The sequence below is a fragment of the Tarenaya hassleriana genome, unplaced genomic scaffold (assembly GCF_000463585.1).
Source record: "Tarenaya hassleriana unplaced genomic scaffold, ASM46358v1 Cleome1, whole genome shotgun sequence".
NCBI classification, from domain to species: domain Eukaryota; kingdom Viridiplantae; phylum Streptophyta; class Magnoliopsida; order Brassicales; family Cleomaceae; genus Tarenaya; species Tarenaya hassleriana.
The window spans coordinates 9,377,057-9,401,153 of NW_010960187.1; the positions used below are offsets into that span (position 1 = coordinate 9,377,057).

At 37.2% G+C, this 24,097-nt stretch overlaps 6 protein-coding genes across 8 annotated transcripts in view; 2 read left to right on the forward strand and 4 right to left on the reverse strand.

Moving 5' to 3' along the window:
• Positions 1–2,217, forward strand: part of LOC104821335 (probable ADP-ribosylation factor GTPase-activating protein AGD14) — a 5,977-nt gene extending 3,760 nt beyond the window's left edge. The window contains exons 8-13 of one of the 3 annotated variants that reach the window (XM_010552190.2): positions 1–212; positions 465–524; positions 688–804; positions 876–962; positions 1,304–1,406; positions 1,754–2,217. In XM_010552190.2, coding sequence (XP_010550492.1) covers positions 1–212; positions 465–524; positions 688–804; positions 876–962; positions 1,304–1,406; positions 1,754–1,803 — 629 coding nt within the window. In that variant the 3' untranslated portion in view covers positions 1,804–2,217. Of the gene's footprint in view, positions 213–464; positions 603–687; positions 805–875; positions 963–1,303; positions 1,407–1,753 lie in introns of all 3 variants that reach the window. The other 2 variants (XM_010552175.2, XM_010552182.2) reach the window with 2 other exon arrangements.
• Positions 2,218–2,805: 588 nt separating this feature from the next.
• LOC104821356 lies at positions 2,806–6,195 on the reverse strand. The gene is made up of 4 exons (XM_010552202.2): positions 4,842–6,195; positions 3,899–4,082; positions 3,611–3,791; positions 2,806–3,515 (listed from the first exon to the last, which is right to left on the reverse strand). The coding sequence occupies exons 1-4, from the start codon at positions 6,064–6,066 to the stop codon at positions 2,994–2,996; spliced, it is 2,112 nt and encodes a 703-aa protein (XP_010550504.1). The 5' UTR covers positions 6,067–6,195; the 3' UTR covers positions 2,806–2,993.
• A 430-nt stretch (positions 6,196–6,625) lies between these two features.
• On the reverse strand, positions 6,626–8,654 carry LOC104821361 (presenilin-like protein At1g08700). The gene is made up of 2 exons (XM_010552213.2): positions 8,196–8,654; positions 6,626–8,079 (listed from the first exon to the last, which is right to left on the reverse strand). The coding sequence occupies exons 1-2, from the start codon at positions 8,515–8,517 to the stop codon at positions 7,037–7,039; spliced, it is 1,365 nt and encodes a 454-aa protein (XP_010550515.1). The 5' UTR covers positions 8,518–8,654; the 3' UTR covers positions 6,626–7,036.
• A 1,960-nt stretch (positions 8,655–10,614) lies between these two features.
• On the forward strand, positions 10,615–13,214 carry LOC104821368 (probable arabinosyltransferase ARAD1). Its single transcript, XM_010552225.2, has 3 exons — positions 10,615–10,812; positions 11,042–12,208; positions 12,447–13,214. Exons 2-3 carry the CDS (start codon positions 11,267–11,269, stop codon positions 12,999–13,001), a joined length of 1,497 nt encoding a protein of 498 aa, XP_010550527.1. The 5' UTR covers positions 10,615–10,812; positions 11,042–11,266; the 3' UTR covers positions 13,002–13,214.
• Positions 13,215–13,638: 424 nt separating this feature from the next.
• On the reverse strand, positions 13,639–15,585 carry LOC104821377 (peroxidase 57-like). Its single transcript, XM_010552237.1, has 2 exons — positions 15,367–15,585; positions 13,639–14,821 (listed from the first exon to the last, which is right to left on the reverse strand). The coding sequence occupies exons 1-2, from the start codon at positions 15,565–15,567 to the stop codon at positions 13,814–13,816; spliced, it is 1,209 nt and encodes a 402-aa protein (XP_010550539.1). The 5' UTR covers positions 15,568–15,585; the 3' UTR covers positions 13,639–13,813.
• A 5,589-nt stretch (positions 15,586–21,174) lies between these two features.
• Positions 21,175–23,504, reverse strand: LOC104821387 (cyclic dof factor 3-like). Its single transcript, XM_010552247.2, has 2 exons — positions 23,141–23,504; positions 21,175–22,586 (listed from the first exon to the last, which is right to left on the reverse strand). The coding sequence occupies exons 1-2, from the start codon at positions 23,243–23,245 to the stop codon at positions 21,459–21,461; spliced, it is 1,233 nt and encodes a 410-aa protein (XP_010550549.1). The 5' UTR covers positions 23,246–23,504; the 3' UTR covers positions 21,175–21,458.
• Positions 23,505–24,097: the final 593 nt, after the last annotated feature.

Sequence of the window (24,097 nt, forward strand, 5' to 3'; positions counted from 1 at the left end):
CTGAACCTACTGTTGAAAACATTACCATCTCTGGATTTCCTCAGCTGGATAATTCTTCTGTGAAAACTGAAGGAATCTCACAATCAAGCACAAGCTTACAGTGGCCACTAAATCCATCAAGTTCCAACCAGCCTGCTCTGTCAGTGCCCAGTCCATGGCATGACGGCTTATGTGGAGGTTCTCCGGGCACTGCTGTGTCAGCAGGCAACTTGGTTAGCTTCTTTACTCTTCGATCTGTCATTTTGATTGCATTAGTAGTGTTTGTTTTTGTTACCTCTTTATAGACATTATTATAGTGGTATTTCTCTTGAGCATGGAATGTGTGGTAGTCCTGCCCACCTTAGTTTGCTTGAATATCCACAGGCAAGACCTGCGCTGATAAGTTAAAAATGTTGCTGCTTATTTCCGAGATAATAGCATGACAAGATCAGAAAAGACTAACTCCTGCTCATGTCTGTGAACAGACGTGGAATGCCTTTGATGACTCTATTAAGGGAAATCCTCCTTTACACAGTGCAAACAAGGTTGGTGAAGCAGCAAATGAAGCAAGTAATTCATCGTCTAAAGTTGATCAACAACATTTGAATCTACAAGTTGTAGAGGTTGTTGCATTTTCTTTATTATACAAACCTTTGATATTCTAGACAATGTTTTCGATTTATTTCTCTTTACAATACTATGTTCCAGGATTCTAGCAATGATGGAACACAGACAGCCAACATCCATAATGACCCTTCGGGTTTTGGCTTTCCAGGGAACATTGTTCCGGCACCATTTTACCCTCCGTCTTTAGAGCCAATGATGGTTTGCATTTGATTTTTCTTCCCCACCCTTCTTTAATCGTGTGAATCAGTGACTTATCTCTTACATTTCAGGAAGAAGCGTGGCATCATGTGAATGATCACAAGTCAACTAATCCATTTGATCTTCCTTGTGATTCTGAATTGGAGCCCAACAATATGGTATGTAGAGCTCTGTTCTTGTACGCTATACATTCAAAACAGATTTCTATTGTTCCATCATTTGTAGATTGTTTCCTGAGATATATGTTATTTGAAGAATGATATCTCATACATCTTGCTGCTAGGAATGCTTCTTACGAATAAGGAAGCAAATGACTTTTTTTTTTTTCTGTAGCTTAGAGTTAAGTAAGCATATATGAAGAGTGTGTATATAATTAATGTTTCATTTTACGAACCGCAAATAAAAATTTTGATATATGTTTACACCGGCATGTATTTAGGATTCTATCAACATTTTAAAAATCTATTCTTGATTGCCTGTCCTTTATATGTAATGCCAGTTCTTGGATATGTGCTTCTTGCAAGCGGCATTGCCAAGTATCAAGCCACAATTCACTGCTGATTTCGAAGTCTTGTATGTACATCCTCCAGTGGATTCGCAAGGTAACATTTCCAATGCCCCCAAGAGCTTCCCATTAATGCACCCGGTTCAAGAAAACCAACATTTTTTCAGTGTTGCATCAAATCTATGCATAAACAAGATCTTGTGTTCCAACCCTTTCAAAATTTTCGGTATTCACACGAAGGGGTTAGTCCCAAAAGACAAGGAAAAAAGAGATGTTTCCTTCTGGGGCAGCGCACATAAATCAATTATTTTAATAATGACCGAAAAATGGGGAGAAAATGGTATTTGTGATTGGTCGGGTCGTCTTACTAATGGCACCCGCATAGGCTATATATCTGTCTTTCCTTTGTAGGTTCTTATTTATGTTGTTGGAATACGGGTGTAGGTGGCTTGGCATACATGGCAGGGCAAGCATCAACATCTCAGTTACAGTAAGTTCACAATTCCATGCTCTTTCAGATGTAATGCAGTTATGGTTTTGTCTTTCAAGGTTCTTCCAGTGATAACATTTATAAATTCCGAGGAACAGATGAATTATGTCAAAAGCTTTGAAGAAAACCCTTCTTTAGGCTGTATTATGTAGCAACACCATTTGTGTCTCTGCAGTACACATTGGGTATTCGCCGTTCCCTAGACCCTGAACCATGAATCCTCGACCTGTATAACTATCCAAGAAGTCTTTGCTGTAGTCTAAAGTTATGTTAGAGAGAGATTCGCAATACCATTTTCCTCGCTCGATCAATCCGAGACTGTATTTACAAATCATACTGTCATTTCTTGTTTCGTCTTTTCATACTTGATAAGCATCTTTTCTTGTCTATTGAATCGGGGTATAATTTAGCATTTATTCTTCTCGAACCGGGCTAACTTTCAATGTCACGTATCGTGCAGGAATGAGCAGAAGAGAAGAAGAGCGAAACGAGAAGATTATTCGAGGTCTTATGAAGCTTCCCCCGAATCGGCGTTGTATAAACTGCAATAGCTTGGTAAAATTGCTCCCTTCTTTAACGTAGTTTGCCAGTTTATGTGATTCTTAATTTGAATTAGCTTTGATTTCTTGTGAGTTTCCTCGGCTGTACTTTCTCGGCCTAGGAAAACCTCTCGGGTAATCACTAGACGTTCCCGCAAGCATAGGTCGATTATTTACGCATTCGTTTCGAGAAACAGAAACCGCCATTCTTGTGAATAAAGCATAGTATTTTGTATGGGTCTGAAAAGAGCATTGGCCTTGCACTTGCACTTGCACTTTCTTCTTGTTAAATTTGTTCAAAACCAACATCACCTGTTTGGTTATTCACTTGGTTAGAAACAGTGAATGTGATTGCATTTGCATTTACACTGTGTGTTTGCGAATGAGAGTTCTGAGTGTTCATATTTTTTTGGATGATGTTTATGATAATTGCTTAGATGACGTTTATGAGTTTTCTCTGCAAGGGATTCGCTTGGTAAAGTTACACCGGTTCACTCCAGAGATACAGAGCATTCGGTTCGGTTACTCATAAACCGAAATTCGAACCAAATGACACTTAATCGAACCCAATCTTAAAAACCGAATGGCTATAACACAACGATCAAACGGGTTCGAGACACTCAAAGAACGATGGCACTAAAAGACCTTTCGTCACTTACTCGCGTTCCATTTGGCCAAAATATCTCCCCGAGATCGTGGCGAGGATATTCGCCATGACAACTTCCTCGTCGACCTCCGATTTCCCCGCACGAGTACCCGCACACTTCCTCAGAAGACCCCTGAGACACCCGCAAGTATCGCCATCCAACGGAGTATCGACTGCTGCAGATAACGCGAATATCCAGAGGCAGTCGCTCCTCTGTAACCCGTCTCCCGCCTCAACCATGGATATACGCTTCCTCAGCGTCGATACCCGGGTCACGGAATCCATCCCTTGTATGTCTGAAAGCATCGGATATTCCCCGAAACCGCTACAAGTTGCAGTTTTCGGTTTCGGGTTTCTATCAAACAGAAGAATTCCTTCCTTCCCGCTAGGGAATTCTTTCGTTTCTTCCTCCGTTTCCACAGAGCTGAGACCATTGAATTCCTTCATGATACGATGATCTTCCTCAAAATTAAGCACGAAACCAGATTCATCCGAGCTGTCCATACTCGATGCATCAAGTTGCGACAAAGCCTGTGTAAAACCGAGGACTGTTACACCATTTAAGGGACAAGATCCAAACTGTTCCAGCTTTTGACATAAAACATGAGTTATGAGAGAGAATGTACCAGCCGAAGGTCCGAGAAGTCGGAAAGAAATGCGTCCTCCCATTCTTTCGTCGGCAAAAGATGGTCCAGACATTTGGCAATCTCGGGAAGCTGAGGCATGTAAATAGTTTGTTCCTTCGAAGCATTCTTGCTCGTATCTCTCTTGGCTATTTTAACCTTCGGAATCTGCTGAGCTTCCCACCTGAATTACACTGAAAAAAATAAACATTTTTCGCACGCAAATAAAATGGATGAACCATTACTTGAAGCTCGTCCAAATTCCCGAGCAAGGGAGGCAAATAGCAATACCTGACTCGTCTTAAATATTCAAACCCATCTTCGGGTGGCCCAGAATCGAAATCAGGCTCTCCTTCCACTGCAAACGCAGGCTTCAGAATGCTATTGTAATCTTCATCGCTATCATCATCTTCAGTGCAGTATTCTTCTTCCATTACAAGTCCTTCGCCGGTTATTTCCTCCAGATCATTGTTCTCTGAATAAAACCTCACAACTTAGTCTAATGAAATTAAAAAAAAAAACAAGAAAAAAAGGGCAATGGAAAGATCGAGACAACATGAAATCAAGTTGCATGGCAATAAAAGAGAGTTAACCCCATTCACAAACTCGAAATTGTAATATTTTGATTCAAAATGTATGGACTGACTGTACAATCTCAACAAAAGAATTTCTAAGTGCAGCATTTACACGACAAAGAATTTTATAGTGGCACCCATAGACGTAAAAACCATGAGCGTAAATGCATATGATGAACACTGGACTTTCACAAATTCCCTCGGCTCACAGCTCAATGCACAAAGATATTCAAATGGTTTCGTCTCGGTACAGCAGCTATGGGACCTGTAGAAAACATCAGAAGGCCCCTATCAAATGGTATGGACACACTACGAACATCGTGCAAAAGAAAAATACAACCTTTTTAGGAGCTTTCTGCAAAGATTTTCCGACATCAAAGGCGTGGCAAAGAAGAATACCGGAAACTAATGTGAAGGATAGACAGACTTTGACACCGGTATGCCTCAAGAGGAAACATGAACCGATTGGAAAAGAAAACAAAGAACTGAACAGAAAACTCTGCAGAACATTGGAGATATGGACAAACTGATAAATATCAAAAACAGCTAATCATACTTTCCTTATACCTAATGTTCTGAATGCCTTTGGCCACAAATACTAAAAAACTATCATTTTTCCAACAAGTGAAAGCCAAAATGAAACAACAGCAAGGCCTTACCGAGAATGCTCATATCGCGATTCCTTGGAAATGGCCGTGCACGATCTCGATTCGGTTTTGAATTCTTCTGATTCTTGAAACTAGCCAAACTTTCATACTCGGTCACCACCTCAGGAGCAAGGCCAGTGTATATGTCACTCCACAGCTTCCTCTGATCCGCAATCTTGGCAAACCTCATTGCCTCCAATTGTTTCCTAGAGTACATCATCTTCGACGGGTTCCTATTCTTTTCAACAATATCACAAATTTCAGAAACTTGGGCCGATTTCTTAGCAGCATTTCCCTTTCCCTTTCCTTTGCCTCTTGTTCCCTTCCCCTGTTTCCGGTTTACTGTTATCTCTTCGGTGTTCTTAGTATCAGCTCGTGAAGCTTCCAATCTCTTAGAATGATCACTTCCTCTCTTGTAGATGGGAACCACATCAACCATCGCAGTATCATCGATAACTTCAACCTTCAATGATCTTCCGTCAGAAGAAGGATCGTTTAGAACCATTTTTTCAACAGTCTCTTGTACCTCTTGACAATCATCCCCACTCTTGAAGAAACTTGAGTCGCTAGTAACTGTCTCCGCATTTGCCTTCGGTCCGAAAATCGTTCCTACTTCGATTTCGGCCAACAATCTTTTCTTCTCAGCCTCTAAAAGTCTCTGGACCTCCGTTTCTTTGCCCTTCTCATCAAGATTCGAACTTTCTTCTTCACGATTGTGACCATCAAATGCAACATCTACCCCATTGATGAGCCCAGTCTTGTCATAAAAATTCTCGTTTTCTACAGAAAACCCAGAAGACGGTTTAGATATAGAAATGAGTGGAGCATCCGTTTCCTTCGTCTTTCGCACGTCAACACCAGAATTCTCCGATTCAAGAACTTCAGAGCCCACCATTTCAGGTACAGAAACATTTACAGAACAAGCTTCCACCATTGTTGCCTCTTCCGTCGCAGAAATCTCAGTTTCAGTGAGAAACTCTGAACCCTTTCCGGAGGAAGAAACATCTCGAGTGTCGGCGGAATAAATCGTTTCTCGATCTTTCTCAGGAGAGGGAGCCAAAAAAGAAAAGTTTACTTCTTTCCCGAGACCCTTCTCCAGTATCGATTCTTCATTTGAAGGCGCAAAAGGAACGATCCTCGATGATTCTTCTGCAGATTCTTCCGGAGACCCCATTAATTCTTCTGGGATATCAAGTTCCTGCCTCACGCATAGAGTGGAATCGGTACTCGAATTCATTTGAGAGAGAGAAGAACCCTTGTGAGAAGAATGAAAGAGAGCGCAAAACCCTGGAAGAGAAACACGGAGCGAGCGAACGAAACAAAAAAAAAACAATTAGAAACCTTAAACCGGTGAACTTAACCAGGAAATTTTCTGGATACGTCAGCCGGGTTAACTGTACCGGAATAAGTTCGGTTTGTTCTCTGAACTAAAGGCTCAATCTGGCTTTGAGATTCTTCGGCTCAGTAAATCTCTAATGAATGAAAGTGGGAATCTGAAGAAAAAAACTATTTTTACCCCACGGTGATTACGATCAACAGGAGATTCCCTTTTGAAATTAGAGTTATAAATTATGAATATGATAATGCATCGCGTGAAAAATAGATTTCCAACTTACTTTCAAGACTACCCATTAATTATATATATATTCCCAAACAAGGAAAAAAGGAAGAAAAATCATAGCTTGATTCAAAATGTGAAAGGCATTCATAGTTACTGTCTTTACCAAAAGCTCATTGCAGTTCTCGAAATCAGCCTTCAAAAATGTCAATAGGGATTTTGACATTTCCAAACCAAATAATATAACCAAACAGAATTTGATTTAAATTGCGAACCGAACAAAACCAAATATTCCTATATAATGGCATCAAGTAAACCAAATTAAAAAAAAAAAAAACAAACCGAATTGAATCAAACATAAAAACTAAACATATATGACTTTTCCAAAACCGAAAAAATAGAAACCCGGAAAATAACCAAACCAAACCTTAACCGATCGCCTATATAAACATGATATACTTTTCAAGATTCTAAACATCTTTGAAACATTAATCAGTATAACATCACACCATTAGTGCAATGGGGGTCAGTTCTTCTGTGTGTCACATTCTACGGCTCCATATAAAAAGCTGCGTATCAAGAAGAAACATCAATACCTTCTCCAAACAATACGAACTATCATTCACTTGTTCCATTACCAAACCTTTAATCAGAACATCATCAGGTTAGTTGCCGTCCCCACAACAAACGGCTCCATGAATAATCTCGTCAAGAAGTAGAAAACGACACCTAATGCGATGGATATGGGAAGGGCCGGAAGAGCTCGGTTGTACACAGACAGCAGGATGAGAGTGCATCCAAGGCCCGAAATAATCGCAAGGTAACAGGCATATACCGTCATCAGATCGTACATTGCAGCCCGGCCAACTAGAACACTGTAGAAAATAAAGTCTCCGAGACCGAGTTTGATGCCTCTGTTCGAAATCTCGACCATATCAGAAGCATCCCTTCCTCTCGATTCTTCCCCATCTCCCCAACCCATCAGCTCAACCAGCGGCGACATTTCTTCATCTACAGTTGAACTTTCACGGGTTTCTCTATTTCCTCTGATTTCAGTTGCAGTTGAGTGCTCGGAAGACGCACCAGATGTCGAGTATCTATCCCTTGGATTACCAACCAGAGGAGAATTCTCAACCTCGTCTCTGTTGCCATTACCATCTGTATTATCTACATCTCTCGCCACAAGGGCATTATACTCCACACGATGAGAGCTTTCGTTTCTGCTACTATCTGGACTTTGATTCGATACTGCTTGCATCTCTACCGATCTAGAATCTGAAGCCCCACCGACCAAAAGCCTTAAGCTTGAACCACGATTTCTTCTGTCATTACTAGAAACTGTCGGTCTAGCTTCATAGACCATGGCGGGAAGTTCCTCGTCACGGCTAGAAGCCAACTCCACCAATAGCTTAAGCGGTCCACCAGGAGCCAGAACAGCCACCAAATCATACAGAGCCAAAGCCATCAATATAACCCACGTTGTCCATTCGGGCAACTTAGTGAACCAAGCAGCTACAACAATCCCCATTATAACCATGTAACACTGCCTCAGAACGATAGGAATTCCACCCGAAAACACAGACAAAGTCCCCAGAACGGTGAAGTTGAAAAGCAATATCAAGCATGTAATGTAATCAACGGGAATGGAGAAATGCTGGATGATCGACAAGAAAATCGCGCCACCCATCGTACCTGAGACAGAAACCCGAATCCAGCTCACAATCAACACAAATGTGCAGCGATCATACAGATCACCAACGGCTAATAAAAAACCCTAACAGAAACCCGCGAGAAAGGGACACCATTACCGAGGACGAAGAAGGCGGAGAAGCGCATGTAATGCTTGAGGAAGTTGGTGAAGTTGTAGTAGTAGAGGAGAACGAGGACGAAGGTGACGACGGCGACGAGGACGACGAATACGACGGCGTTGGCGATGCTGCCTTCGAGCTTCACGGCGGCGGAATCCGAGGGGTTCTCGAGGTAAACGAGGTTCGCGGCGGTACGGATCTGCGAATCTGAGGTGACGGAGAGAGAGTAAGTGAGGAGGACAACGAGGAACATGCAAATGGAGACTGGAGCCATGACGCCGATGATCTCCACGCCTAGGGATTCGAGAATGCTAGATTCCATTGTTAGGGTTTTTTAGTGTGGCTTTTCGGGATTCTGGGAGAAATTTTTGGCTATGGCATTCTTCTCTGGGTTTCGGAGGAAGAAGATGAAGATGAAAGAGAGGGTCAGTCTCTCTGACTCGTTCTCTCTTGAGCTTTCCTTTGTTATTCCGTCTCTTGAATTTTTTATTTCTTGGAAATTTTGTGGGATTATTAGTTTTTTCGCTAAAAAAAGTTAATTTTAAAATATTTAATTAAAATAATAATTAGTTATAAATCTGATTAAATATTCATAAAAGATATCACATTTTTTTAATTTATTTAAAACTATCTTATAGAAAAACTTAAACTCCTACTTTAAACTAATTAAAAAATTTCTAAACTATTATACTTACGTTCAAAAACATTATACTTCGAATTCGTAAAAGATTCTAAACTATTACATTTACGCAACTTCAATCTATTACAATTATATTAAAAACAAATCTTGCATTATAAATTATTTATTAGGGAAAATCTTTCAAACATCAAAGAACTTTTTTAACCTTTTGTTAAAAAAAAACACTTAACTTTACTATTTTGATTTAAAAAAAAAACTAAACTTTATTTTTTGTCAAATAAACATAAATTTTCTGAATGAATGTAAAAAAATACTGAAATTTTTAAATGATTCAAAAAATATATAAACTTTTGTGCGATTATCAAAAAACACTGACTTTTTTAATGATCCAAAAAAATATCTGATTTTTTTATTGTAAAAAAACTAAATAAAATAATCTGCTGTGTTTGTATATCATTGGTCATGTCATTCATTTTATTTATTTAGACAATTGTAGAAAAGTTAAGTATTTATTTTATTAAATTTAAAAAGTTTAATGTTTATTTGATAAAATAAAAAGTTCAGTATTTTTTGTCAAAATTATAAAATTCAGTGTTTTTTTTTTTATTTTTCTTATTTATTTATTATAATTTTACATTTCCGAATTCAAACTATTACACTTGTATTAAAAAAAATTATAAACTATTGGGTTGACATCTTCGTTTTAGTTTAAAAAAAAGGATAATTATTATTATAGTCTGAATCAATTTATATTACTAAAGATATATTTTAAAAATGATTAATTTTCTAGTCTAATTAATCGTATAATGGCTTCATATGATAACCGATTGATACATTATTTTTTTTAAACCGAACCGAATCATTATCCAATCGAATCGGATCCAAATACCGAAACGTCCACGTCTAGCAGCGACATGTCGTTGTAAAATAACCCAATTTGAATGGTTGATCAATAGACATAACTATTCCATAAAAAAAATCTCATGTAAGCTACCGACATGATTGTGTGCATGGTAAATGGTAATGTTATCTAGGCTATTTTAAACTGTTCTTTGTAAAGATTCGTTTACCTTTTTTTTATTCATTATTAGAACAAAATAGAAAAAGCCATATTTGTTTTCACAAAAAAAAGGACCAGTTATCATATAAAAATAGAAAAATCAATATATATATATATATATGTGTGTGCGCACGAAACTTTTAGATAAATTAGATCATCTGCATTGGGCAATGGTTTCCAGCTAAGCCAAGATCAAACCTCACCTACCCTTCTTTAACCAAAATTAATTAATGGAAAAACTCAATTTCATCCCCTCTATTTTCAGATTTCTGTGTTTTTAAACCCCTAGGGCTAGGAATGCATTAAATTAGATTTTCACATAAATTTGTTAATGCTTCTTCCAAATCATTTTACATCATTGTTTTTTTTGACTGTCGTGGTGAAAAATATGGGATTTTTTTACTTTCAAATATGTAATATAACTAGATTTGCATACTCTCAATTTATTTTAAATTTGATAGAGGTTAATGCTTCTATATTTTTAAATATTTAATATAACTATATTTGCATAATCTCATTTTTTTAATAATTATTTGCATTTGAAAATATTAGACCATTTAAAGCATTCTTTCAGAAGAAAAATCATCAAAAGAAATTCACAAAAGAATCGAATAACTTATAAATATAAAATAGGAAAATAGATATTTTGCCAAAAAAAAAAGAAAAGAAAAAATGGATGCTGATGAATAATAATAAATATAGCCAAAATTATTATCCTCTGGTTGTTCCGCAGGAACCCTGGGAAGCCCGGTTCAAAGGCACGACTTCCTATTCCCACGCGACACTTTCGTACACCCGAAGAGAAGACGACCGGAAAAAAAAAATAATCTTGGAATGAAAAAATCCTGCAAAAATTTACACGAAAATGCCCGTTGACCCGATCGAATTCGCTACTTTTCTCGCCTGGGTTATTCACGGTATGACTCGGAACTTGTTCTTCGTGCTCTGTTTGAGCCCAGCAATCTCACCTTTCCAGCAATTTTTTTTTTTTTCATTTGGGAATCGCTGTTTCGCCATTAGGGTTCGAATTCGATTTTCTATGGCTATTTTTCTTGACGTTTTGCTTCTGGGTTTGGCGATTTTCTTCCGCATTTTGGTTCTGTCCAGCTGAATCCCGGTTTCTTTTCGTTCTTTACGTGTTTATAGGTGCTGAAAATGCGGGTTGACCGATGACTGTTCCTAGATCGATACGTACGATTTCAGAGTTCATCGCATTTGGCGTTGAGATTGTTCCCGTGGACTCTGTACTGTGTAGTTTCCGGTCATTTTGAGGGCATTGCTGCCTTTTCTTCCTCAGATTCAGCCATTTGTGTTAGGAATGATCTTCCTGGGTAGCTGCTGGTGTTGATTCTCTTTGAGATTGATGCTGCAATGGTTGAGAAGAATGCTTCTAATGTTGGGTATGTAGCCCGGAATTTGTTGCTCTGCCTGTTTCTGGTCACATCCATCCTCTTCGTGCTTTCTTGGTTCTTTGTCTTGCATTCCACCGGCCACAACCGCTTCCTCGACTACGCTTTGCTTCACAAGTCGATTCTTTCCACCGCGGATGATGTAAATTCCGGAGTTTCAACCCGAGATAACGTGGAGCATTACAACGGTGATCGGCCCGACAATGTGGACGGTGAGATGGATGGGCGAGAGAGAGGTGATTGTAGGTGCGAGAAGAAGGAAAAGGCACCGGCTTCTCTTAAGGTTTACATGTACGACATGGACCCGGAGTTTCATTTTGGACTGCTAGACTGGAAACCCGAAGGGAATAGCAAGAGGGTATGGCCTGATATCCAAAAGTATATACCGCCTTATCCCGGGGGATTGAACTTGCAACACAGCATTGAGTATTGGCTAACGTTAGATCTCCTCGCATCAGAATATCCGGACGCTCCAAAGGCTAAGGCTGCAGTACGGGTTCATAACTCTAGCGAAGCAGATGTCGTCTTTGTGCCGTTCTTTTCCTCTTTGAGCTATAACCGATTCTCAAAGGTGAATCCTCACCAAAAAACCAGCCGAAACAAAGAGTTACAGGAAAAGCTGGTTAAGCTTCTGACCGGCCGAGAAGAGTGGAAGAGATCAGGTGGTAGAGACCATGTTGTTCTTGCTCATCATCCAAACAGCATGCTTGATGCCAGAAACAAGCTGTTTCCGGCAATGTTTATACTCTCGGACTTCGGGAGGTACCCTCCTACTGTGGCAAACCTTGAGAAAGATGTTATCGCCCCTTATAAGCATGTCATCAAATCATATGAAAACGATATGTCTGATTTCGATAGCCGGCTGATTTTGCTCTACTTTCAAGGTGCCATCTACCGAAAAGATGTAAGCTTTACTTCTTCCACTCACATTTGCTTCTGCTCTGTTGCTTTGTGGGAGAGGAGATTAGTTTTTTCTTCTTCAATCCAGTTGCTGAATCTAAAGCTACTCTCTTTTTGGATATGAATATTCATGTATTGTGTTTCCTAGTGAATGCTTTGATTTGCTCCTAACCCTTTTTCCCGATTTCCGGTTTTCTTTGTGCTAAATTCTCAACAAAATTTGTGCGGTGTCTAAATCTCAGGGCGGGTTTGTCCGTCAGGAACTGTTCTACCTTCTACGAGACGAAAAGGACGTTCATTTCTCGTTCGGGAGCGTGAAAAACGACGGCGTAAACAAAGCCACTCAGGGAATGCACAATTCCAAGTTCTGCCTCAACATTGCCGGAGACACACCTTCCTCAAACCGCCTATTCGATGCAATCGCTAGCCACTGTGTCCCCGTCATCATCAGCGACGACATCGAGCTTCCCTTCGAAGACGTCATCGACTACTCCGAATTCTCGGTTTTCGTCCGTGCCTCGGATGCACTGAAAGAGAATTTCCTCATTAACTTGATAAGGGGAATAAGCAAGGACGAGTGGACACGGATGTGGAAGAGACTAAAGGAAGTCGAGAAGTTCTACGAGTTCAATTTCCCGTCAAAGGAAGGCGACGCCGTTCAAATGATATGGCAAGCCGTTGCACGCAAAGTTCCGACCGTCAAAACGAGGGTTCACAAATCTCGGAGGTATTCTCGGACTGTTACCGGGCCGGAGAAAGAGTTGAGTTCTTTACCGATACCCAGAAATTTCTGGTGAACAGAAAACCGGGTTTTCTTCATAGTTCTGGTCACGAAAGCGATGAAGATTTTCGCGTAAAGAAGCCTTATTTTTCGATTTCGAAAGCATTGTCGGTAGATTTTTCTGATTCACGATAGGCAGCAGTCACTGATCAGGCTCCAGTTCGAGCCCTGCTTTTTGATCGTTTATAACCAGAAACGGAATATACCAATGCGTATCATTTTTTGGTTCGGTCCAAGAGTTTGTTCATATACAATTTGAAGGTATCCTTCGCCATTACCAAAAATACCTTTGTTTTAATACATGTATTTCAAATCATACACTTCTATATCATTTTTCGTGTGTGTGATCGGTGTGACTATAGCGACTTATTTTGAGATCACACCATTAAACATTAACATTACATGATTATCACACTCGTTATACCGTTAACCAAGGTTACACTAATCACAACAAAATAAATTAAAAAAAAAAGTATACTCTTAAATTCATAAAGCAAAATAAAGATAGTTTTGATATTATGCCTCTTCATATGGATATATTTTTATTTGTAACAATTATAATATAAATTCCAAATGAAAACATTTTTTAAGTTACAGAAGCTGTAGAGATTTTATTCAAAACAAAATTGTAAAAAAGACAGAACACTTGAATAGGCTTCAGAAAACTTTTAAAAAGGAGTGACCTCGTTACCAAGAACACTCCTGAAAGGGCGCCCCGAGAACAGAAGAACACCTCTTGAATCGTACAATGCAACCAAAGAACTTTACCAAGAAATCGAATCTTGATTTTTATTACATACACGTTTGATTTTTTTTTTGTCCAAAGATTCACATTGGTGGCTTTCTTTTTACTTTGGACTTAGACTGGTGTGATTTCCCCGGCTTGCCCGGTTTCTTCGGTCCTGTTTTCCGCTTCGGATGCGGCCTTGGCCTCGGGCCTGGTTTGGACCTTGGCCTCGGCCTCGGGATCGGACCAGGGACAGGAGCTGGTCGCGGGCTCGGGGCTGGGCTCGGGGCCGGTTTAGGACTTGGGCTTGGCGTTGGGGCTGGACCTGGTCTGGGGCTTGGGCTTGGGCTTGAGGCAGGCCCATTGAAAACCCTACAATTCTTTCTGATCTCCCCGGCATTACCAAGAAGAACTTCTATACTTCCCATTTTCACCATAGCCTCGGCAAATCTTTTCTTGAACGCTTCATTGTTCGAAGCAAAACCCGAGACGATCCCACGAGTCGATCCATCCGAAGCTAACTCTTGATCGAGTTGCAATATGCCTCTCTTGGCTTGAATCTGAACGTAAAACTGATTATCGAACGCAAACGAAGTGTTCTGATCCAAGAACGCTGTAGGATCATTTGTTTTCGAGCAAATGCTACTAAGATTCGAAACCAATGCCGGATCCATCGACGGGTCGGGTTTTCCTGTCCCTTGGAAATCCGAAAGCCTGTCCGAAAATAAGCTACAATGTGCAATGCCAACGGTATGAGCTCCTAATAGCGTTGTCATATCATTCAGGTCAAGATTCTTGGATTTGAACGACTGCAGTGCCATGGAAACCGAAAACGTCGGTCCGGGAAGGTTAACGTCGTTGGATTTCGAGACGAGGCCATCTCGTCTTCCTGTGGGGACGGGGTAAGACGGGCCGCCGGCAAGGGCCACTGCATCACGCGTGGCGAGCGTGATGATGTCGGCGCATGAAACGGTCGATGGACATTGAGCTTCTAGAAGATTCTTGGCCTCGTCGATGAGTTCGAATCCTCGTACACTTTGGTTTGGTCCGGCTGTTTTCTCCGACGGCTTGGATTTCGTTGAATCTATCAGTATTGAGGCGTCACAACCCTGAATTTCATATATGCATTCATTTGTTTTAAATTAGTAACAGTTTTGTTTAATTCAATTATAAAAAAAAAACTATATTTTTATGAATTTGTAACGAATTTGGCTGTAAAGTTAGAATCATATATGGATTAAACTAGTACGTATAGTAGGTATACATAGCATGTCAATTTTCATAAAGGGTCCATTATATATATATATATATATATATATTAAATGTGCAATATTTACGTGTGTATATGCATACATATTATATCATGATGCCTATTATTTTAAAAGTTTTATTGATATTATTCTCATAAATAAAGGGGGTGTCGCGTAAACTCAAGCCGATTTCAATGAGAACTCAACCAATACATAGAATAGCCAAATCATATTTATTATAGTTGGGTCTAATTTGGTTAAATAAAAATTTTCATTGAGCTTAGACCGAATCATATACAATATGAAATAAAACCGATTTCAAAGAATTCTTAGGAAACTGAATAAAAGTATATCCGAAATCTAACATTTAGACAAAAATAGACGAAAGAAATCAATAATCTTACCCTAACGAAACAATCGTGAAAATGCATGCGTAGCAAAGCGGCCGGGATCGATTTATCGGTCGCGAATCGCTTCTCGACAACTTGGCGTACGATTTTTTCGGCATTTGGGCACGCCGAGTCGTAGAAACCGGTCCTAAGATCGGCCGAGACAACTTGGAAAACGAAGATTAAGAGAATGGCTATGAACTTCGTAGATTTCATGGCTTATTCGCTTTTGGGTGTGATAAAAAAAGCCAAGGCTGGATCAGAGAGTATATATAGGACGAGGTATATATGGACCGACCACGATTAAATAATTGCGCACGAAGAATGTAGGAATGATGGATGGGTTGGTTTGCATGTGGAGAAATTGCATATGCAGGAAGAAAACTATAAAATAATCTTTTTTTAAAAAAAGATAAAACTATAGAATATATACATACGATAACGAAAATGGCTTGAACTATTACAGTTATTGTGATGTTTTGAATTGGCGAATGTTAGAGGTTTTGATAATCGGATTCGATTTATATGAACCGATATAACAATACGTCCGATATTTTTGGTTAACGGAACTTTTTTCTATTTATACACAATGAAATTAAAATGGTCTGTAACCTTTAATGATAGTAAGTCAACAGTTAGTGATCTAGTAGTTGAGAGGTGACAAAGACATCCTCAAGTATTTGGGTTCGATTTTATTGGTGTGGATGAATGTAATTTCTAGACAAAAATGGTCCATGTACAAAGGCTGGTCATGAGTCTAGAGTGGATGTAGTCGGATCAAAGATCTGGAACCATCGTGGTTATAAAAAAAATAGTATATATAACTCTTCGTGTAAGGTAGTTATACGGGTGATTTTATATAGAATAGGTCATATAAACTTTCATGAAAAGACACATAATTCTCATTAGAATCATTTAAATTTTACATTTTGATGCTTACAAATACGATTAAATCTATAAAACTATTTTTTTCTTGGACTTCCAATATTTATTACAAGGTCTTTTCAATTAAATTTTTTTCTTCTGAAAAAATAGATTGTTTTGAGGCAACAGGCCCAAAAAAGAGAGAGCAGAAGTTGGGGAAACTCGACAAATGACTAGAAAATAAAATGATTGTCTCGTATCGACAAACTTTAGTTTATACAATCCTACTAAGACGTACGACTTCTATATAGATACAAATGTCACGGGATTCAAATTGTTGAAAATGCATAATAATTTCACTTTGTTTGCTAGTAAGATGGCAAATTTGAATAACTTATAGATTTACACGAATAATGTTATGAACGAATTGCGAGGGGACAAAACGAATCATTCCCGTGTTATCTATGGCGAATAATGCGAAGAGGATAGCAAAAATATAATTAGGTTTATTTTGACATGCAACTAATTAATGAGAATACAAGAAATTAATAAAATTATATGTGGTTAGTTTAATGATTAGACTCGCACCAGGAAAATGGGCCAACCCACTAATCCTAGTAATAATTTAAACAATTATGGATATAATGCATGAATGATTGCATGCAGTTTGGGTCGTATGCGACGTGTAATGCACGCACTTAGGGTGTATATATATATAACTTGCCTGCATATTTAATATTGTGAATTTGATTATTTAATATTGGATTAGTTAAATAGGATACGGATTTTACCTAATCAAGCATTTAAATCCAAAAAAGCACCTCTTCTAAACCTTTTTTTGCTTCTTTTTTTTTTGAAGTGCTTCGACAAGGAAGCAAAGGACTTCTTGTTTTCAATTATCTCCACAATTTTGTGGTGTATTAATTAATTGCCCATCTCCAACCGTTAGGAAAACGAAAAATATTCATCACCGTTATTGAACAAAATAACAACTATTATTTTATATATGGTAATAAAAAAACCAAATCAAAATAAAATAAATAATATCTAATCGAACTTTTTCTTTTGTTAACCAATTAGAATCGAACTGATTAGAAATCATTTTTAATTAAATTGATTGAAACAGAACCGATTTAAAAAAATATTTGAAAATTTTGAAAGAAAATATTTTCAAATTAGCATAATTAAAAAAAGTCGAACCAAGTATGACATAAAAATTAAATAGATATAATTTTTTTCAAAACAGAAAATTTTAAATTAGAAATAAAATATTTTCTCTTAAGAGCGCATAATTCAAGAAGAGCTCTATTTTTTTCACCAATTCACGTAGAAATAAAGTAGTTTTAATTATTATTTTTTTAAATCTAGTTTAGAGAAAGAGAGGATTAATTCTATTGACAATTTCGGAAAATAAATGCCAGTTGATCAATTTATTCAACATGTTTGAAAATTTTGCATGGCATAGATGGAGACAAGACAAGCAAACCCATAATAAACTATGCTCCTAATGCGCCGAATGAATCGACATGTCCGCTAAATTTAATAATTAATTTCGTAGTAAATGCATGAATGCAAACAATTTTTGGTAAATCTTTTAAAAAGCAAAGATTTGCTATATAATTAAATCGATAAAATTTATTTGCATGATTATCCACATGCATTTATATAAACTGAGTTGGATTAAGATATTTTCTTGTTGGCAAATCTTTCCAAGTAGGTGCGAAACATCGGAAACTACGGCATTACAAATGGCAAAGAGATGCATGAATGCATGAATGAACTTTAATTTGGTCCATAATTATTTCTTTTTTGGAAAAAAAAAGAATATTAGCCAAGTTATATGATATATAAGTGTATCCAGAACAAATCTGATGGAAAAAATATTTTAAATATAATTTTTTTTAAGATTAAATTAAATATACTTAAATAAAAAAAATAAAACCAAAAAATAATGTAAAAACTTAGAACTAAAAAATAATGGGACTTAATTCCTGAAGAAAGATTTCACAGAGAAAAAAATTGTGGCATATGATATTATTTGAATTGATTGAGAAGATTGGGGTTGAGATTTGTTATAATAACAATTGTGGCAATTCTCTTCCCCCCTCTTTTTAATCATTGACTAAGAGGTCAACTTCCAAAATATTGTAATATTACATTAAACGGCATGAATAATATCTCCCTATAGACAATAAGAATATTTTAATTTACATATTTATTGCATAATACAATCATTTGTTTCAATTTATCCATAGAACAGTCTCATTTTTATTTGGTTAGATTAAAAATCCTATACGATTGAAAAAAAAAATTCACTTTCAGTATTTACGATGGAGTCCCAAACTTTCACGATGATGTCACAAGTTTAATAGTATAAAATATCCTTAATAAACAGCCCATAAAAATAATTATAAATGGGTTTCACTAGTTTTATATAAATCAATAAAATGACATCATTATCAACAATAATAATACCTTGAACTTCGAATTCTAATTTTAATACCCAAATTTTTATATATTATGCGTTTTAATATCCAGCTTTGTAAAATTACCATAACTACGTTCGCTTTCTTCGATTAATATTAATGAACAAAAAGAAGCCAAGACAACTTTATTTTGATCATTTTATAAACGAAAAAAATGAAAATGATATGCTAAAAGTTTTTGTACTAAAGCGAATATTTAAAAATTTGGGTACTAATTTGAGCATATATATATATATATATATATATATATATATATAATTGAATAGATTTTCTTTTTTTGCAGTTTTTACATTTAACGACCCATATGTATTTCATTTACGTGACTATTTAATTACAGAACCGATTTATATATATTTTTAACATTTGTGCAAAAACACAATACATCATACCAAAATAGTAGCGATATTAACCGGCGGTTCATATAATTCATGTTGACATTGAGATACACATTTTGAGATATATATATATATATATATAAATATATATATATATATATATATATATATATATATTACAATTGTTACGTTATTATTTCTCCCATATTAATTCAACCATTTACAAAAAAAAAAAAGGGAAACTCAATGGTATCAAAGCTTTTGTATTTATTAAAACCTTTCGCCGAGGATTTAGGGATTGTGTGTTGGAAATTAACCGAGACAACCCTAGCTCGAATATATGGGCTAAAGCCCATATATATTGAAGAATCATAATGCTTTTGATTGGCCGTTTATATAGAATAATCGTAAGTTTTTTTTAAATAACGTGATCTTTTTTTTATTATCTCTTTTATTTCTTTTTCATTGGAAATATTTACTATTTTTACAAGCTGTGTATATTGTACATTTTACAAAGAAAAAAAAGAATATTGGTTGTGTTTATAAAATCTTTGTGGTTAGGCTGTGATTTTTAGAGTAAATGAATGAGAATTTAGAATCTCTCAAAAGGATTTATGTTTTACGTGTATTACGAGTATGGTTGAGGAGTTAAATGTTTGTAAAAGACGTGTCATGAATTGGCTAAGTTGTTAAGGATTTGTCGGAAGAGTTTACGTTCGGTTTTGAACGTGAAGAGTGATCTCAGAAAAAATGGAAGGGCAGCTCGAAAACATGGGAGAGTAGCTTGTTTTTTCTGAGGAATAAAGCCCAAAAATAAATGGGTGATAGCTCGAAAAAACGGGAGGGCAGCCCGTTTTTTCTGAGCAGTTCGGAACAAACGGGCGGGTAGCTCGGAAAAACGGACGGGTAGCCCGTTTTTTCTGAGCAGTTCGGAAATAACGAAAAATCGCGACCGTTCGGGAAAACTTCCGATTTCTTCACACCTTTCGACATTTGGAGTGTTTATAAACACCCCTAGACATCCTAACACGATATAGAACAGATCTAATTATTTTTTGAGAGATTTGAGAGCACTTTTGTGGTTGTTCTTGCAAAACACTCACAAAAGTCTTTTGTTCATCTTCTTCTTGCGATTTCTTGTGTTTGTGTTCTTAGTAGAGCAAACTAAGATCACTTCTCTCGTCATTGTATCTCAAAAACGTATTCCGGGAAGTCCTTTGCTCATATAGGACGGAATAACGTTTTTAGGAAAGTGTATCACGCCTTGAATATATCCGGTTCCCGATTTACTTTTCTTGTTCATTTTATATCTCAGATTTCTAACATTTATCCGATCTATAATTTTTTTTATTGGAACATTCTTAACGATTTTCTAATATTGCTTTTAAAATATATTCAAACAAAATTTCGAATTATTAGAGTTAAATACTTTATAAATTACTAGGTAAATCTTGAGTCCTTTACGAACCAAAATCCAACTTTTTTTTATAACAAGGAAGTTTTTCGGCCCATTTAATCTCCTAGGATCTTTAGTCACGCAATTAATTGCATCTTTTTTTCTCTACCAGTAGAATCGAATACATAACCTCGAAATGAGTTTGACATCTCTCAACCATTATATTACCAACTAATAGGTCAAAACTCAATCCTTTGCACGCACATCTAAAGATAAGAGTTAGTAAAATTTTAGATCCAATTTATTGTTTAGAATTTGAGAATTTTTAAAATTTGAATTTCTTCTCTTAATTTAATTAGCATCTAACCAGTTTTTTTTATCAAATGCAATTTATAAAATAGTTTTTTCTTTTATCTAACCAACCATCTCTCTTGCTCGTGAAGGAAATGCTCATGAAAAATAGCCCAAAGTGACATTTTTTTTCCAACTCAAAAGGTGGAAGCTGAATTGGCTTTCGCCAAAAAGGTCTCTTGAGAAAGCAAAGTACAGAAAATAAACAAAAGAAAAGCCAATTCAGACAATGAAAAAGGAAAAGGACTAAAAAAAAAAACTTTTTTTTTAACTTTTAATTTTCTTAATATATTATACATTTTATACGTGTGGTTTTTCTTTTCATATTTACCCCGCCACGGCATGAAAGTCAAAACGGAAAAATATTTTGATATAACTAAAAAAAAAAAAATGGATAAAAATATAATAATATCAATTTCACATTAAATTGTCCATAATTTCTGCTGGTGTTTATGCGGCCAGCCACTGACGCTAACAAAGCCACCATGAAGCGTTTCATCTCCATGGCTGAGACAGCTTTTCTCCTTCTAACAGAACATGATTTTGAATCACCAGACATGAATTTCAGACACGAATTCTTCTTGTTGCTTCTCAGAAGATGGAAGCATATATATATGCTTCCGTGTCTCGGGATCGGTCATTTTGGTATCAAATGTGTGAATTTCAGAGGCTTTTTTAAGGCTCGAGTCCTCTGAATCCTCCGACTTTTGATGGGCAAGCCACTTGGTCAGGTATAATCCCGAACGTTGCCCATACCGGATAGCTTGAAGCTGAATCTGTTTGATCGAGTTTCGATGTCTTTGGAACCAAAACGTACTTCCCCACCCGCGTTTCCTCGACGCCGGTTTCGTCTCTCGAATGCTTACCCAGAGTCGGAGGAGATTCACGGCTTTCCAAAATGCAATCTTTATTCGTTGAGGGTAATGAACAATTACCATTTGGAGCAAAGGATGGATCTTGCAAGACAGGTCTGCAAGCTAAGTAAGGAGATGGGATGAACTGTAATGGGATGTTCGGAGGGAAACCCGCTTCGGGAATAGCTAGAATCGGAGCGGGACAAAGCTGAAAATGGCTCGTATTTCCGCCATTTGCAGTCACGGAAGAAAACCCGCTCCAACATGGGTTCAAAGGAAATCTCCATGAAGGAACATGGTAAAAGGGGAGTGAACTTGGCAAAGGAGCTTGCTCTTTCGCCCTCTCGTCGAGTGTTACATCATTGCTGCAACTATTTGATGAAGTTTCCAAAGCAGAAGACCGAGAAGTAGAGAGCTCGGATTCACGTTTTCCAACACTTGAAGCGACATTCCTCTGATCTCCAAGCTGCGGCGGCATGGTATCCATGGATCGACTGAGCGGTGGTTCATCAGAGCCAAACTCAAGAACCGTTCCATTTCCCGAAGGAGAATCAATCATCTGGGTACTGACCGAGTAGTCTGCAGCATCCATCTTGCTAACGGGATTTCCATCCGAAGATACGAGAAGCTGGCGGTACTGAGACGCAAAATGCTTGTTCTTCCGGCGTCCGGCACCTACGGGAACGTTTCTCATGGTTCCACCAGCAGTCCAATATCTCTGGCAGTTCTTGCAGAAGTGCCTCGGTTGATTGACGTTGTAGTTGTTGAAGTAACAGAATTTCGTGTCTAAGCTGTTGCATCTCGGACACTGAAGGATCTTGTCTGGTTTCTTGAAAGCTTTGTCTTCTTCTGTTCCATCAACGCCGCTCTGTTCCTCTTTAGACTCACAATTCACAATCACGCCGTTTGGGTTTCCAGAAATGTTGTCTCCCTCTTTGGCATCTCTTTCCTGAATTCCAAGGAGACAATAAGCATACATATATATATATATATATATATATACGTGCATACATAAGAAATACGTATATCTACGTACAGAGATATCAAATAACCCGTTTGATATTCTCAGTAATCTCCAAAAAAAAAAAAAAAAATTGGCCCGCCTCTCAATAGAATTCCATCAAAAATTTGGAAACTGGACCACATAACATGAACCAGACAAAATACTAATTCTGGTAAAGAAAACATTGTCGCTGAAGTCTTGGGGCAAAAGCTTTTTCACTTCGAACTCTAATGCGACATCGTTTCTAAACCCCAAGAACACGAACACGAAAGAAGCCTCCTTGACATCAAGACAGCATTTTCCCGAGAAACAATCGGAAAATGCGAGAGATTCAGTCGTCAATACCGTACGAACTTCGCAACCAAGCATTCACCTTTTACGCACCAAGCGAAAATCCACTTCGCAAAATCGCGTATACGTACACAACATACACGCAAACGCACGTATACGCAAGAATTTTTTGCGTATGAAAATAGTATTAGACGAAAATGCGGACATACAGAGAATATGGGTTTGGTCGGAATCTGAGAACCCGGCAACCGGATCTTTCTTCCGAACAGCTTGATGGCGGGATCCCTGGGCTTAGGAAGATCACAGCCGTCCATTTCTCTCTCTGAAATTTCCCTGTAAGGGCAGTTGGGAGGAAGATGATCTTCTTTCGGGCCACTTGTCGAAGAAGAAGGACGAAGGAAGGCATAAAAAGAGCCCGAAATGCGAGATCTTTCCACCGGAAAAAGGAAAAGGAGAAAGAAAAAGGAAAAACAAAAGAAAATTTTCCTCTTCAACGCCAAAAAGCAAAAAACTTCTCAAAGCAATCAAAAGGAGGGAAAAGGGGAGAAAATTTTTGACATTCTTTTCCTCACTAAAACCCACAAAAAAAAACTCAGAAAGAAAGAGGCTTTGATTTGATGGAAAAAAGAAGAAAGAGAGAGAAAAACAATGAAATTAAAAGGCATAAAGAACGTGAAGGATCAAAAGTACAGCTTTTTCTCTCTTTTTTTTCTTGGGGAATATTACAGTATACTTTCGACATTGCATTAACGGTGCACTTTTTAAAGTCCGGGTCTTTTTCTTCTTAATATTTTTATTTATTGGATAGGGGTTTCATTTTTTTATTTATTTTACCACATGTATAAGAATTAAGAAAGGGTATCTGGCCGAGGAATACACCGTTTCATATTATAAATATACGATAAAATATAATATTTATATTATTTTATTCAATATATTATTGTAATTTTATTTATTTGATCACGATACTTAATTTTTTTATTAAATTATAATAAGATTTAATTTGATTTATAAAATAAATTTAAAGTCGCTTAATTATAACAGTTATATTGTTTGTTATCCATCTATTACGGCAAGTTAGCAACGTTTATTCCGATCTGTAAACATATATATATATATATATATATATATATATATATATATATATACACACATAGTATTTTATA

Excerpts from the sequence above, each read along its gene's own strand:
- LOC104821356 (XM_010552202.2), bottom strand. The coding sequence starts at position 6,066 with ATGAATTCGAGTACCGATTCCACTCTATGCGTGAGGCAGGAACTTGAT. Across the intron at positions 4,083-4,841 it reads TCGCGATATGAGCATTCTCG|AGAACAATGATCTGGAGGAA; the intron begins GTAAGGCCTTGC and ends GGTTTTATTCAG. Across the intron at positions 3,516-3,610 it reads ACTTCTCGGACCTTCGGCTG|GCTTTGTCGCAACTTGATGC; the intron begins GTACATTCTCTC and ends GGTTTTACACAG.
- LOC104821361 (XM_010552213.2), bottom strand. The coding sequence starts at position 8,517 with ATGGAATCTAGCATTCTCGAATCCCTAGGCGTGGAGATCATCGGCGTC. Across the intron at positions 8,080-8,195 it reads CTCCGCCTTCTTCGTCCTCG|GTACGATGGGTGGCGCGATT; the intron begins GTAATGGTGTCC and ends TTTCTGTCTCAG.
- LOC104821368 (XM_010552225.2), top strand. The coding sequence starts at position 11,267 with ATGGTTGAGAAGAATGCTTCTAATGTTGGGTATGTAGCCCGGAATTTG. Across the intron at positions 12,209-12,446 it reads GTGCCATCTACCGAAAAGAT|GGCGGGTTTGTCCGTCAGGA; the intron begins GTAAGCTTTACT and ends TCTAAATCTCAG.
- LOC104821377 (XM_010552237.1), bottom strand. The coding sequence starts at position 15,567 with ATGAAATCTACGAAGTTCATAGCCATTCTCTTAATCTTCGTTTTCCAA. Across the intron at positions 14,822-15,366 it reads TTCACGATTGTTTCGTTAGG|GGTTGTGACGCCTCAATACT; the intron begins GTAAGATTATTG and ends TATGAAATTCAG.
- LOC104821387 (XM_010552247.2), bottom strand. The coding sequence starts at position 23,245 with ATGGACGGCTGTGATCTTCCTAAGCCCAGGGATCCCGCCATCAAGCTG. Across the intron at positions 22,587-23,140 it reads CGACCAAACCCATATTCTCT|GAAAGAGATGCCAAAGAGGG; the intron begins GTATGTCCGCAT and ends CTTGGAATTCAG.